The sequence below is a fragment of the Cibotium barometz genome, chromosome 31 (genome assembly GCF_041138505.1).
Source record: "Cibotium barometz isolate CiBa-2024 chromosome 31, ASM4113850v1, whole genome shotgun sequence".
NCBI lineage: Eukaryota > Viridiplantae > Streptophyta > Polypodiopsida > Cyatheales > Cibotiaceae > Cibotium > Cibotium barometz.
The window spans coordinates 42,923,752-42,935,890 of NC_141076.1; the positions used below are offsets into that span (position 1 = coordinate 42,923,752).

General features: G+C 41.3%; 1 protein-coding gene across 2 annotated transcripts; it reads right to left on the minus strand.

Annotated features, from left to right (window-relative positions):
* Nucleotides 1–392: 392 nt before the first annotated feature.
* Nucleotides 393–5,469, minus strand: LOC147620889 (pentatricopeptide repeat-containing protein At2g39620-like). Of its 2 annotated transcripts, none has more exons than XM_086825156.1 (3): nt 5,033–5,469; nt 4,870–4,930; nt 393–4,581 (listed from the first exon to the last, which is right to left on the minus strand). In XM_086825156.1, exon 3 carries the CDS (start codon nt 4,471–4,473, stop codon nt 598–600), a length of 3,876 nt encoding a protein of 1,291 aa, XP_086681282.1. In that variant the 5' UTR covers nt 4,474–4,581; nt 4,870–4,930; nt 5,033–5,469; the 3' UTR covers nt 393–597. The 2 variants fall into 2 exon arrangements, with proteins under 2 accessions (XP_086681282.1, XP_086681281.1); XM_086825155.1 differs by having other exon boundaries at nt 4,870–4,934; nt 5,033–5,440.
* Nucleotides 5,470–12,139: the final 6,670 nt, after the last annotated feature.

Sequence of the window (12,139 nt, forward strand, 5' to 3'; positions counted from 1 at the left end):
CCTCTATGCGTTAATAAAAATTGATAATTTGGAGGTGTCCTTGATTACATGTCCTTGGTCTTGGCTCTCTTAGCCTTGGTCTTGGCTTTGCAACCTCTGTCTTTGAATGCTCATGAATGGCCCTCGACCTACCTTTATATGGGGATTGTGATAGCAAGTCATATTCAAGTCAGCCAACCCATTTCAAGCAAGAAAATTCATTAAAAAATGCTATTAAACGTGTCCATATTGTGCGAAATACTTGCCTACACCATTGGTGCATGCCTTGAGCACCTATAGGAATGTCAACTCTGTCAACCTACTTTTTCTCTGAGGCTGCTGCAAAGAAAGATCATGTCTACATGGCACTGGATTAAGGTGTGCAAGTGATAGATAGAAACATTAGTCTGAACTAAAAGAAAAGAATTGAGAAGGCTAATACACTTTGAATAATTACATAGTATTATAATTCTCTCATTAACTCTTGCTCGCCTTGAACAAATACTATAACAATGTTGCTTCCTTGTTTTGGACGGAATAGACAATGCTTTCATGATGTTTTAATAATGATGTATTCCAAAACAGGTGTTTGTTCATGAAATAGATTTATGGAGGCACTTATAATTGCAAATGTGTGTATATTTCTTTACTTAGGTGTCTTTTATCAGCAAAAACAGATGTATGAAGAAGTCCACCAAGCTCACTGTGCACCTTTCTTAGCTCCAAACATGCTTGTGTGTTACTTCTCTTGGCCTCAGCCTCCTTAGCGTTATCCCACAGTTGAGCATCCTCATAGATGTTATACATTGAGGTGAATGCCACAGCTGGCAATCCTTCATCTGAAGCCACTGCAGACTCAAAGGTATGTCTTTCACCTGAGGCCACTGCAGACTCAAAGACATGCCTAGCAAGCTCCACACTACCCCACTTGCAGCAAGCGGCCAACAAAATATTCCGTGTAACAAGATCAGGTTGAACAGGCATGTTCTCTAACATCACCAACACCTCATCAAGCCGGCCTGCACGGCCAAGGAGATCAACCATACAATTGTGGTGTTTAATAGTTGGGATGATGCCATACCCTTTGCTCATTTCCTCAAAATATTTCTGGCCTTTATCTAAGAGACCTGTATGACAGCATGCAGTAAGAACATTGAGAAACGTGACCTCGTCAGGTCGAGTCCCTTCCTCTCTCATTCTTTCAAACCACTCAAAAATGAGTTCATTCTCTCCTTGGCGGGCAAATCCAGTAATCAATGCATTCCATGTCACAAGGTTCCTTGTTGGCATCTCATTAAATGCCTCCTGAGCATCAACCATCCTTCCACATTTACAATACATGTCAATAATGGCGTTTACCAAAATAACTTCAGCAAACAAAGGTCCATTGCAAGTTCGAGCATGTATTTCCTTGCCAATTCTAAGGGTTGACGTGTTGCCACAAGCAGTTAAGATGATCACAAACGTCACATAATTGGGTAATAGACCCTGCTCTTGCATCTGTCCATAGAGCATGAAAGGCTTCTCACCTTCTCCTTGCTCAGCATAACCCAACATTAAAATGTTCCATGAGACCAAACTCGGAGAAATGCCCAACAGTTGCATCTCTTGGAAAGCCGTTAGAGCTTTGTCACTAAAACTGTGTTCAACATAACCTACCATTAGCGCATTCCATGAGACTACATCTGCAGCCGGCAGCTTATCAAACACTGCATGTGCTTCCTCAAGTAAGCCACATTTACCATACATGTAAACCAATGTGTTCCCAACATAAGAATCGCTTTCAAAACCTTGTTTAACAATCCGGCTGTTTACCTCTTGACCCTTCTCTGTGGCTCCTATGCTCCCACATACTTTCAGGCTGCACACTAGGGTGGCAGTGTCAGGTGACACTCCCTCCACTTGCATTTGTTCCAAACAGTCAAGCACTTTGTCCTGAAGACCGTAATCAGCATACAGTGCAATCAATGCATTCCAAGAGTTTACATCTCGAACAGGCAAGTTGTTAAAAACTTCCTGCATTTCAGCAACTGAGCTGCATTTTGCATGCATATCCACTAAAGCACTACAAATCGAGCTTTCCATTTCAAAACCCTGTTTAACAATATCAGCATATACCTCCCTCCCTTTGCATATGAACCCTATGCTGCCACAAGCTTTTAAGCTGCAATGAAATGTAGCAGCATTAGGAGACATGCCGTCCAATTGCATCTGATCAAAACAACTCAATGCTTCTTCACCAAGCCCAAGTTCAACATATCCTGCAATTAACGCAGTCCACGATACAACATTTTGAACCAGCATCTCATCAAAAACCTCTCGTGCTTCCACAAGGGAGCCACATTTAGCATACATATCAACCAAGGTGCTTCCAACAAAAATATCTACTTCAAAGCCCTCTTTGGTAATCTTTGCATGCATTTCATGGCCCTTGTCTATGGCTTTTAAGATGCCACAGGCTTTCAAACTGGACACGTAAGTGGCAGCACTAGGGGACACACACTCTGATTGCATCAGGTCTAAAAAACTGAGGGCTTCTATGGCAAGCCCATGTTTAATGTATCCATTGACAAGCGCATTCCACGCTATCACATCTCTTTCTGGAAGGTCATCAAATACTTCCGATGCTTCTATGAGTGATCCACAATCAGCATACATATCCACCAAGCTAGATATGACAAAAGGATCGCTTTCAAGCTCCTCCTTCACAATGTCTTCATGGACATCTCGGCCCCTCTGTAAGGCCCCTATCTTACTGCATGCATTCAGGCAGCTAGCATAGGTAACAGCATTCGGAGAAACTCCATCTGATTCCATCTGCTTTAAACAGTTCAGGGCTTCGTCATTACGATTGTGTTCAGTGAACCCTGCAATCAGTGCATTCCACAAGGCTACATTTCGAACTGGTAAACTGTCAAACACTTCCTTTGCTTCTGTAGAGAAGCCACATTTTCTGTATGTATTGATTAAGGTGCTGCCCAAAGAACAATCAATTTCCAATCCCTGCTTTATGATCTCTGCATGTATGTTTCGAGCCCTAACTATGGAGCATGCATCGCTACAAGCTTTCAAGCAGCATATGTAAGTGACAGCATCTGGAGATACCTGCTCCAGCTGCATCTTCTTCAAACAATCAAATGCGTCTTCCCCAAACCCATGTTCAGCAAGCCCAGCAATCAGTGTGTTCCACAACACCACATTTTGACCAGGAAGCTCATGAAACACCTCCCGTGCATCTGCAAGTAAGCCACTTTTGGCATACATGTCTACCAAAGCACTGCCCACAAAATCATCAATTTCAGACTCCTTTTTTACCATCTCACCATGTATTCCTTGGCCAGCTTCTAGGCTGCCACACGCTTTCAACATGGAAGCAAACGTGATGGCGTTGGGAGATATGCCCTCCAGTTTCATCTGTTTGAAACAGTTTAGTGCCTGTTCGCCAAGCCCATATTCAGCATACCCAGCAATAAGTGTATTCCAAGAGACTAAATCTCGAACAGGTAGCTCATCCAATGCTTCCCGGGCCTCTAAAAGCAAATCAAATTTGGCATACATATCCACCAGCGCGTTGCCAATGAAAAGGTCTCTTTCAAACCCATCTACAACAATCTTCACATGTACTTCTCGGCCCCTATCAAGGGACCCTAAGTTGCTACAGGCTTTCAAGCTGCAGACAAATGTATGAGCGTCGGGAGAAACACCCTCCATTTGCATGCGCTCCACACAGCTCAGGGCCTCCTCACCAAGCCCGCCCTCCGCATACCCTGCCATTAGAGCCGTCCAAGACACTACATCTCGGACCTTCAGCGCATCAAAGGACTCCTGTGCTTCCTCAAGCAAGCCACATCGGGCATAGAAATCCACCAAAGTGCTTCCAACAATAAGGTCTCCTTCATGTCCCTCTTTTGAAACTTCAGCATGTACAGTTTGCCCTTTCTCCAAACATTTCATCCTAGCACAAGCTTTCAGCATGGCCACATAAGTGTAGCTACTAGGATGTGCACAAGCCTCTTGCATTTCCCAAAACAGATCAACAGCGGAATTCAATTCCCAGCAATCTGCATATCCTTGTATGAGAGAAGTCCAAGAATGCTCGTTCCGGCGATCCAACATGTTGAAAACCCGACATGCATCCGGCATGCTTCCGCATTCCACAAACACAGAGACAAGGTGGTTCCCAAGGGCTATATGCACTTCCAGCCCATGCTTGCATATATGCAAATGCAGCAGTTTGGCATGTGCTATGCTTTGCTTTTTTCTGCATTTTTGCAGAATGCAGATTAGATTCTCCATGGAAGGAGGTTCCACAATATGGTGCAGAGAATTTACAGCGTCCTCTATGCTCAGCATCTCCCAATCAGTATTCTTTTGCAGTGGAGGGGCATAAAATTCTTCTATAGACCTAGAGTTTGGCCTTTGATTCGTTCTAAACCCTAGTTTATCCATGAGGAAAAGGTCTATATCTACATCTTCAAATGCTTTGCTTCCCATGTCAAGAATGTCATTCACCCATCTAAAATCGTGTTGTCCACTGCCGTTTGCCGGAAGCAACTCGTCCGCAGATTTATAATTGAGACCTATGACCCTGGGGTGGGTTTCCTGCCAAAAATCATCATGGACCCATCAGAGCAACCAATCAGACCTTCAGGTTAGACTGATGCAGGAAGTACTATCAAGTGCAATTTACCTTGCTCTAAGAAAGCAACCGCTAGGGTGTCTCTGAAAAACAAACCCCTAAACTTCAACCTGGTTCACTCTACCTGACTTATAAACGGGCCTTTACCTTGCTCTAAAACCCTAGGGTTTTCCCTTGGAACGAGCTAATTACTCTCTGATTAATTGCTTTTAGAGTTAGACTTGACTTACTAGATGTGATTGGCCACTTACTTTGCTCTTTCGGTTGTGTGGCGTGTCCCTGGAAGATTGCCATGACCGATTTGAACGTGAGCTATCTACAGGAGAGACAGCAGGTAAGAGTTGCAGGACGAAATACAATGGAATGAGATTCAAACACATGAAATGGAGTTGAATAGGAGAAGAAGCAAAGAACCTGAGGTGGGAGAAGATCGCTGCACTGCCTGCTGCGGTGTGAGACTGTTAGCAGACGCAGAAAAGCCTGGAGGGCTGATCACTCTCATGTTGCAGCAAATCCAACTGTTTTGCAACTGATACTTGTCCTTAAACCACTGGGTCCCTGAGTTGCCTAACACGGCACACTTGGGAGTGAAAACCACCACTTTCAGCAGCGCCCCCCTCTACCCTCCGCCGCCACCGCCGACCCCCCATCCCACCACCACCGCCACATGACACCAAACGCCTCCTCTTCTGTCCGTCCCCACACCGCTTCCATACCACACCAATCTTCCTTCCACCCTTGAAGCTTGCGCTCGTTCTCCTCGCAGACCTACCTCTGTGCGCTGAGGCTCAGCGCTGGGAGACAATCGCGTGAGCAGGCGATATTTTCCCGAGAGTTTAAGTTGCTAAGGTAGAATACTACTTCATTTGTATGTATTTGCCGCCCGGATCAAACAACCTTAGCTTTAAGCCAAGGTAAAAACATACCAAGCCTCCTGAGTGCTCAATTTTGAAGCCTTGAGACGGCATCAAAGCCAAAGAAGGCTACTATTTTGAAAATTTCTCTAAATTTTACATATAAACATGTATATTTTGAAGGTCAACCTAGTTTATGGCCTTTAAATTGAAGGTTACAATAGGCCTTCAAATTTCAGCCCTATCGCCATGCAGCAAGACACCCCTGCTCCTTCAATGCCTTCCTCTTCGCAGCCCTCACAACTCCCCTCTTCACAATCTATGACCTCCCCACAACTCCCCCTCCTCCTCTTGTATCTTACTTCACTTCTTGCCATGGTTGTCTCTTATCACCAAGAAAGCTACGACAGAGATTAGACACAATGTCTCTCTCTCTGAGTGCGAGACAAAGAAAGAGATCAACATATGATATGCATGTGGCATGTGCTATAGGACAGACAATTTGTCTTTCATTAGTGATTCCAGAGATGGATAGAGAAGCATTGATCTAAAGAGAGGTGCATGCCTTTCCCTCCTTGAGACAACAAACAACAAGAGTTCCAAGTGTTGAGTGCAGAGAAATGCTATTATAGGGCAAAACACCATGTGGTTTTGTGTCAACCAAGACTCTGCATGCTTGCCACATTGAGGAGGCAATGACTTACTTCTAAATTTAAAGATTTCAATTCTCGACTATATCAACCTTAGCATTTGGGGCCCTTTTTCATTCAACCTGAGTGGAATCTCGATTGTTGATTAATGCTCTGAAAAAGATCATGAACATATTCACTCTTAATTTAGGTGTGCATAATATATATATTATTTGAGTGTGCTTTAATCACTTTACTAACAGGGGATATGATAGAAAAGACCCCTTCATATGATAGAAAAGACTCTTCATATGATAGAAAAGACTCTTCATAAGATAGAAAAGACCTTTTATATGATAGAAAATGCCCTTCATAAGATACCTAAGAGTTTAGGTACTTTTACCATGTAAATTATTTGAGGACCAAACCTTTTACATCAATTAGCAAAGGTTTCCAACCCATAAAATCCCCAAAGGCATGCTTTAAGTAAGCCTAGAACTTAGGAAATGCTCTACTCAAAACTACATGTAAATCCCTCAAACTATACACATATATGGATTCTAGATGCCATTTTTAAGCCTGGATCAATTAAATCCTGGAAAAAAAACTCTCTTGATGAACCAAAAAACATCCCCAAAAGAGAGCTCACAAAAAGGTTTTATCAAACTGTTGATAACAACATATATATATTTATCCAAGACTGTGCCAAATTTTGCCAAGGGAAAGATTCCCTCACAAATTCGTCAACACATGTTCTTTTCAAAATCTTTAAAATAATCTATATATACTTTTCAAAAAATCCATAGAGACTTTATGAAAGCCTAATTCATCCCAAGATGAGTTCAATATTAATTACAAATGATTCCCAAACTACATTATCTAGCTTCAAAAATCCATGGCAATTTTATCTCTATCAATCATAACTATATCTATAACACTCCGATTGCAACAACCTTTGGCTTATTTTAGAAAGCTTGGAAGTATACACATAAGTTCATCATGTGAGATTAGGATGAATCAGCCCCCATTTTGGGATTAAGAAAGCACTCTTCACCACTAAGAGAGTTAGCAATAAGTGTCATGAAAGGCACCATACACATTGTAAGCTTTATGAGAAAAGTTAGCCACGTCCATGTTACCTGGTCAGTTATTTATGTTTTGGGTGCCCAAGTGTGAATAAGGGTCACTTGTACATGAGTCATAATGTAAAGACACAATCCTCCTTAAATGTGCCAATTGAGCTCTTGTGTACTTCTGACTCCCTGCTCTTGTGTGTGTTTGAGAGAGAGAGAGAGAGAGAGAGAGAGAGAGAGAGAGAGAGTTGAGAGGATTAGCTTGTTGTTCTTAGTATATGTGCATCCCTATGCTTTTTATAAGAGTTCAAAGGATTAGCTTGTTGTTCTTAGTACATGTGCCTCCCTATGCTTTTTATGAGAGAGGGTGTAGAGAATGAGAGGTGTGTCCTTGCAAGGTGGTGTAGTGACAACAAGAGGTGAGGCTTGGAAATGTGGAGCTAGCAACAATTGGTGGATCTTGGAGTGTCTCTCTCTCTCTCTCTCTCTCTCTCTCTCTCTCTCTCTCTCTCTCTCTCTCTCTCTCTCTCTCTCTCTCTCTCTCTCTCTCTCTCTCACGCACACACGCACGTGCACGTGTGCGTGCTTGCGTCATGCGCACACGCATACGCATACACACACACATTTTTTGGGAACTATTGTTTAATCAATTAATGTGTAGAATAACTGTAGTGGAGTTCAAAAACAATGGCACAATGTGTCATATGAAAGCTGATCTATATCTCCTACTTGTAGATACTCAAATAATGATTGCTACAAAGATCTACGGAAAAAGATGAAGGGTTTCAAAAGTGGTGATCCCTGAAAAAAAAACATGATGGTTTCTATCTTTCAAGAGCATCCAAAGCACCCAGAAACAAACCCACAGGTAGAATTTACCTTCAATCTAAGTGCAGCGACCATATCAACCGAATATCCAGAATTTCCTCTTAAAAGAGTGTGAAGGAAAACGGGCTCTCAACATGCTTATCAATCTGTCCAGTAGTGCTCTGGAATAAGGATAGTGCCATAAAATATGAGAAATGGAGTCTGTATGAAAACCACATCTCGAGCATCTCGCTGAGGCTTAGCCAAATGGCCTAGCTCCAGTGTGCCTCCAAGTAGGTAGACGAGGGCCTAACACCTCGCACAGGCTCTCTCTCTCTCTCTCTCTCTCTCTCTCTCTCTCTCTCTCTCTCTCTCTCACACACACACACACACACACACACACACACACACTCACTCACTCACTTGGAAGCATAAAATTCTAGTTCCTTTTTCGTCTCCTCTCTCTCTCTCTCTCTCTCTCTCTCTCTCTCTCTCTCTCTCTCTCTCTCTCTCTCTCTCTCTCTCTCTCTCTCTCTCTCTCTCTCTCTCTCACACACACACACACACACACACACACATCTTCCTCTTCTCATTGCATTACTAGTGTTTATTGTATGTGGACTTGTTAGCAATTTCTTTAGCTCCTCCTCCTTGACCTAAATGACCATGGTTGCGTTCCAGCGAGAGGACCTGGGTTCGATGCCATCAGGGCTACGTGACGTGGGTATGTGTGTGTTCGAATATATATTGATCTCCCTCGCACAAATTATCTCAAGTAGTCTTTGTGAGGTTCTACTCCTAGCACTAAGCCTGGACAAGGGCACACCCTATAGTGATTCATTTGCATCCTGCTCGTTTTTGGTTGACTCTAGAAAGTAGGGGTGAAATCGGTGAGGGTACTTACATTTTCTCACTTGGTGTTTTTTTTTCTGTAACTAGCTGGCATCCCAAAGCTCAACTTTGAAGAGGCCCTTTTGTAAAGAAAAAATATATTTTCTTCTTCTACAATTTTTTGTGGAAGGTATTGGGCTTTCTATGCTTATAGTAGAAAAATTATGTTTTTTTTCCATCAACCTATTATTTTCTACCCATTTGATTTTTTTTCTATTCAACGTAGGAGTGATTTATGTCTCTCCGATCCCTCCAAAAAAAAAACAAGATACAAGTAGCATCAAACAAAGGATGCTTGACAAATTTCTTTAAGAGTGGTAATTTGCACAAGGACCCTTTACATGGTTCACATGCGGGCAATGTCTTTAGGGCTCCCAATACATCAAATGTCCCTTTGTGTATTGCAGCAAGGCCAAGGTACTTCTGTATCATCCTCCACTCAGTCATTTGAACTCAAAAGCATTTTTGCTCTGAAGGTTCAAAGGATATAGATGAAGGAGAAGCACTTGATGATGAAAAGAGAAAAAGACTAGAAAAAGGATAATGGATTGTGGGTAGAAAATTTTAAGCTGATTGGGTATCTAGGTTTCCTTTCATTTTGCTAGCAAAAACTCCAAACAATGAGCCTACAACATCTTGCTTAGCTTGTACTTTGAAGTTGGGTCGAGAGAGGTAACACTAGAACTAAAACTTGATACAATAGAAAAGCATATTGGAAAAGTGTACAAAGAGCAAGAAATTGATGAGAAAATAGTTAGATCAATTAGATGGAAATCAGATGAGTGTCAGCATGTGAAGTATATGGCCCTTTGTGAGGCTCATCTACAAAAAACCAAAACTGATTAGAAGGTTGGGGCATCTATTCGACGCTTCGATGAAAAGGTGATCAAATATGGCCAAGCTACTATGTTTAAGTTTGTGATAGTGCTTCATATTTTGAGTATGGGAAACCCAATCTAGCTATCCAAAATGGAGGGACCATTAAAATTCATTGGCATTTCTATTCCAACATTTCCAACCCAATACTGGAACGAGCCTAGTGGATGGGAGTTTGCAAGGTCCATGGTGGCTAAAATAGTAAAAGGAAATTTGTGAAAGAAAATATTAGAATCCAATTTCATCATTGTTTCTTTGGATGACACCACTTTATGGGTATGAATGAATGTCTATTTTGTGGAAAAGCACATGCGCTAGGTTATGTATTTGGGTATCTTCAAACTAAAAAACAGTGCGACCATTATAAGTCTATAAATTAACAACTTGGCAAGTATTGGTGGAATGACTCTAGAGGATGTATGCAAAAAGGTTGTGTGTGTTGGGGTTGATGGTTGCTCAGTAATGTATGGCAATTGAACATGACTTTGTGTACAATTACATACTTCTTATTGTCAGATACACTTAGGATACATTGCATGGCCCATAGAACAAACTTGGCATATAAGATACTCAAGAAATTTCATGGACTATAGAAAGTTGAAGATTTAGTACGTAAATCTTATCACTTCTTTTTAAATAGTACAAAACGACAGAATTACTTCAACGCATTTGTTGAGGGAGGAGTCACAGAAGGAAGAAATGTGTTGAAGCATGTTGACACTAGATGGATCTCACTAATTGGTATGGTGGAAAGGCTTTTTAGCAAGTACAGATTAGTTGTTGGTAGCGTTCACAAGGTGGCTCAGATAAAGGACAAAGGTGGCTCAGATAAAGGACAAAGGACAACAAAGAGCAAGACATATGCAACTTCTTATAGATGTGGAAACATTCTTGTACTTGGGGGGGTCTACTACTAATGCTACGTAAGATGGACCTTTTGATCAAGGTTGCTCAAATGAGATATTTTTATGTCATGGAGTATATATCTGTGCGTAAAATGGCATGCCTTCATGTTTAAGGGCTGAATATTAGATGATATTTTTGTCTAAAACCTTAGTCTTTTAACTTGTCATAATCGGATGTAGTGTGAAGTGTCCTTTAAAAATCTGGTTGGAAGTTAGAAAGTCGTGTGAAGTACTTTTTAGGGATATATAGTTATTTTGGCGTAGAAGTTGATACACATGTAATCGCTGAGGTGGTTGAGACATGTAATTGCTAAGGAAGACACATGTAATCGTCGCTGAGGAAGAAGAATGATGTTTTGTAAGCAGTTGGCAGTTTTTTGGCAGCTTTTTGTTTGTCAAGTTATTTGTCAGTCAAGTGTTTCCTCTTTGATGTACTTCTATAATATGAATTTCTGAGGATGAAATGGAGTTTCTATTCACAGAGTAATTTGGCATGTGTTAGTTATTTCTGATTGTGTTTGAGTGAGAAATTTGTCAGTTCATTTGTCAGAAAGTCTGTGTTTTGTAGAGGGTTGAAGGAAATGTAGTTTACAAGAAACATTGGCGAGATCACGGTGATTGTTGGCAAGTCGTCATGGTCGAATTCATTTTCTTCTTTTGATGGCGAGTGCTAAAAACATTCTGATTTGAAGGCAGATTTTGATTTGAAGATGGATTCTAATTTGTCAATGCAAATCTCAGCAGTAGTCAAATTTGTGAACGTTCATGGTGTTGTGATGCAATGTCAAGGTCGAGTTTGCTTTCTTCTGTAAGGGGGATGAGTGCCAAGAAGACGCCGAGCAGCAGTTACGATTTCTTGGAAGTCAAATGCTGAATGACAAATGTGAGTTATAGATGGAATCTGAGTTGCGGACAAAACTTGATTTGCAGACAGTCTGATTTGTGGAGAAATTGATTAGCAAACAGCAGAGAAATTGTCAGCAACAACCTGATTTGGAGAAATTAATAGGGCAGAAGTCACCATAGCAGCAACAAGAAGTCCAGATTATGACTATTATTCAACATGCACAAAGTTAAAGGGGGTAACTTTTTATGGCAAATCTTTCAAGAATGATTAAAGTATCATCAACTTAAAATATTTCAATCAGTTTAAGCATCCAATTAAATGAACTTTGCGGATCCCGGTACAGCATCGGTGGCTCTCCGTTTAGCAAATTTAATGGGTCTCAGATTAGTGTGGTGTATCTTTCTTGAGGGCTGAATATGATTGTTGTATTTTAATGACGTGATCATAATGGGAGGTAAAAAGAAGAAGAAGAAGAAGTGCAAGATTTGCATGAGTAGGAAGCATGAGGTGGATGATTTTCCATGTGCAATTGATGAGTGCTCAAATAAAGATGCATGTAGGAAATGGTGTATGGTTGACCTATGCACAAAGTTTCATAAAATCATCCATAAAGTGCATAAAGCATCATCTTGGGAGGAA

Excerpts from the sequence above, each read along its gene's own strand:
- LOC147620889 (XM_086825155.1), bottom strand. The coding sequence starts at position 5,120 with ATGAGAGTGATCAGCCCTCCAGGCTTTTCTGCGTCTGCTAACAGTCTC. Across the intron at positions 4,935-5,032 it reads GCGATCTTCTCCCACCTCAG|ATAGCTCACGTTCAAATCGG; the intron begins GTTCTTTGCTTC and ends TCTCTCCTGTAG. Across the intron at positions 4,582-4,869 it reads CACACAACCGAAAGAGCAAA|GAAACCCACCCCAGGGTCAT; the intron begins GTAAGTGGCCAA and ends GATTTTTGGCAG.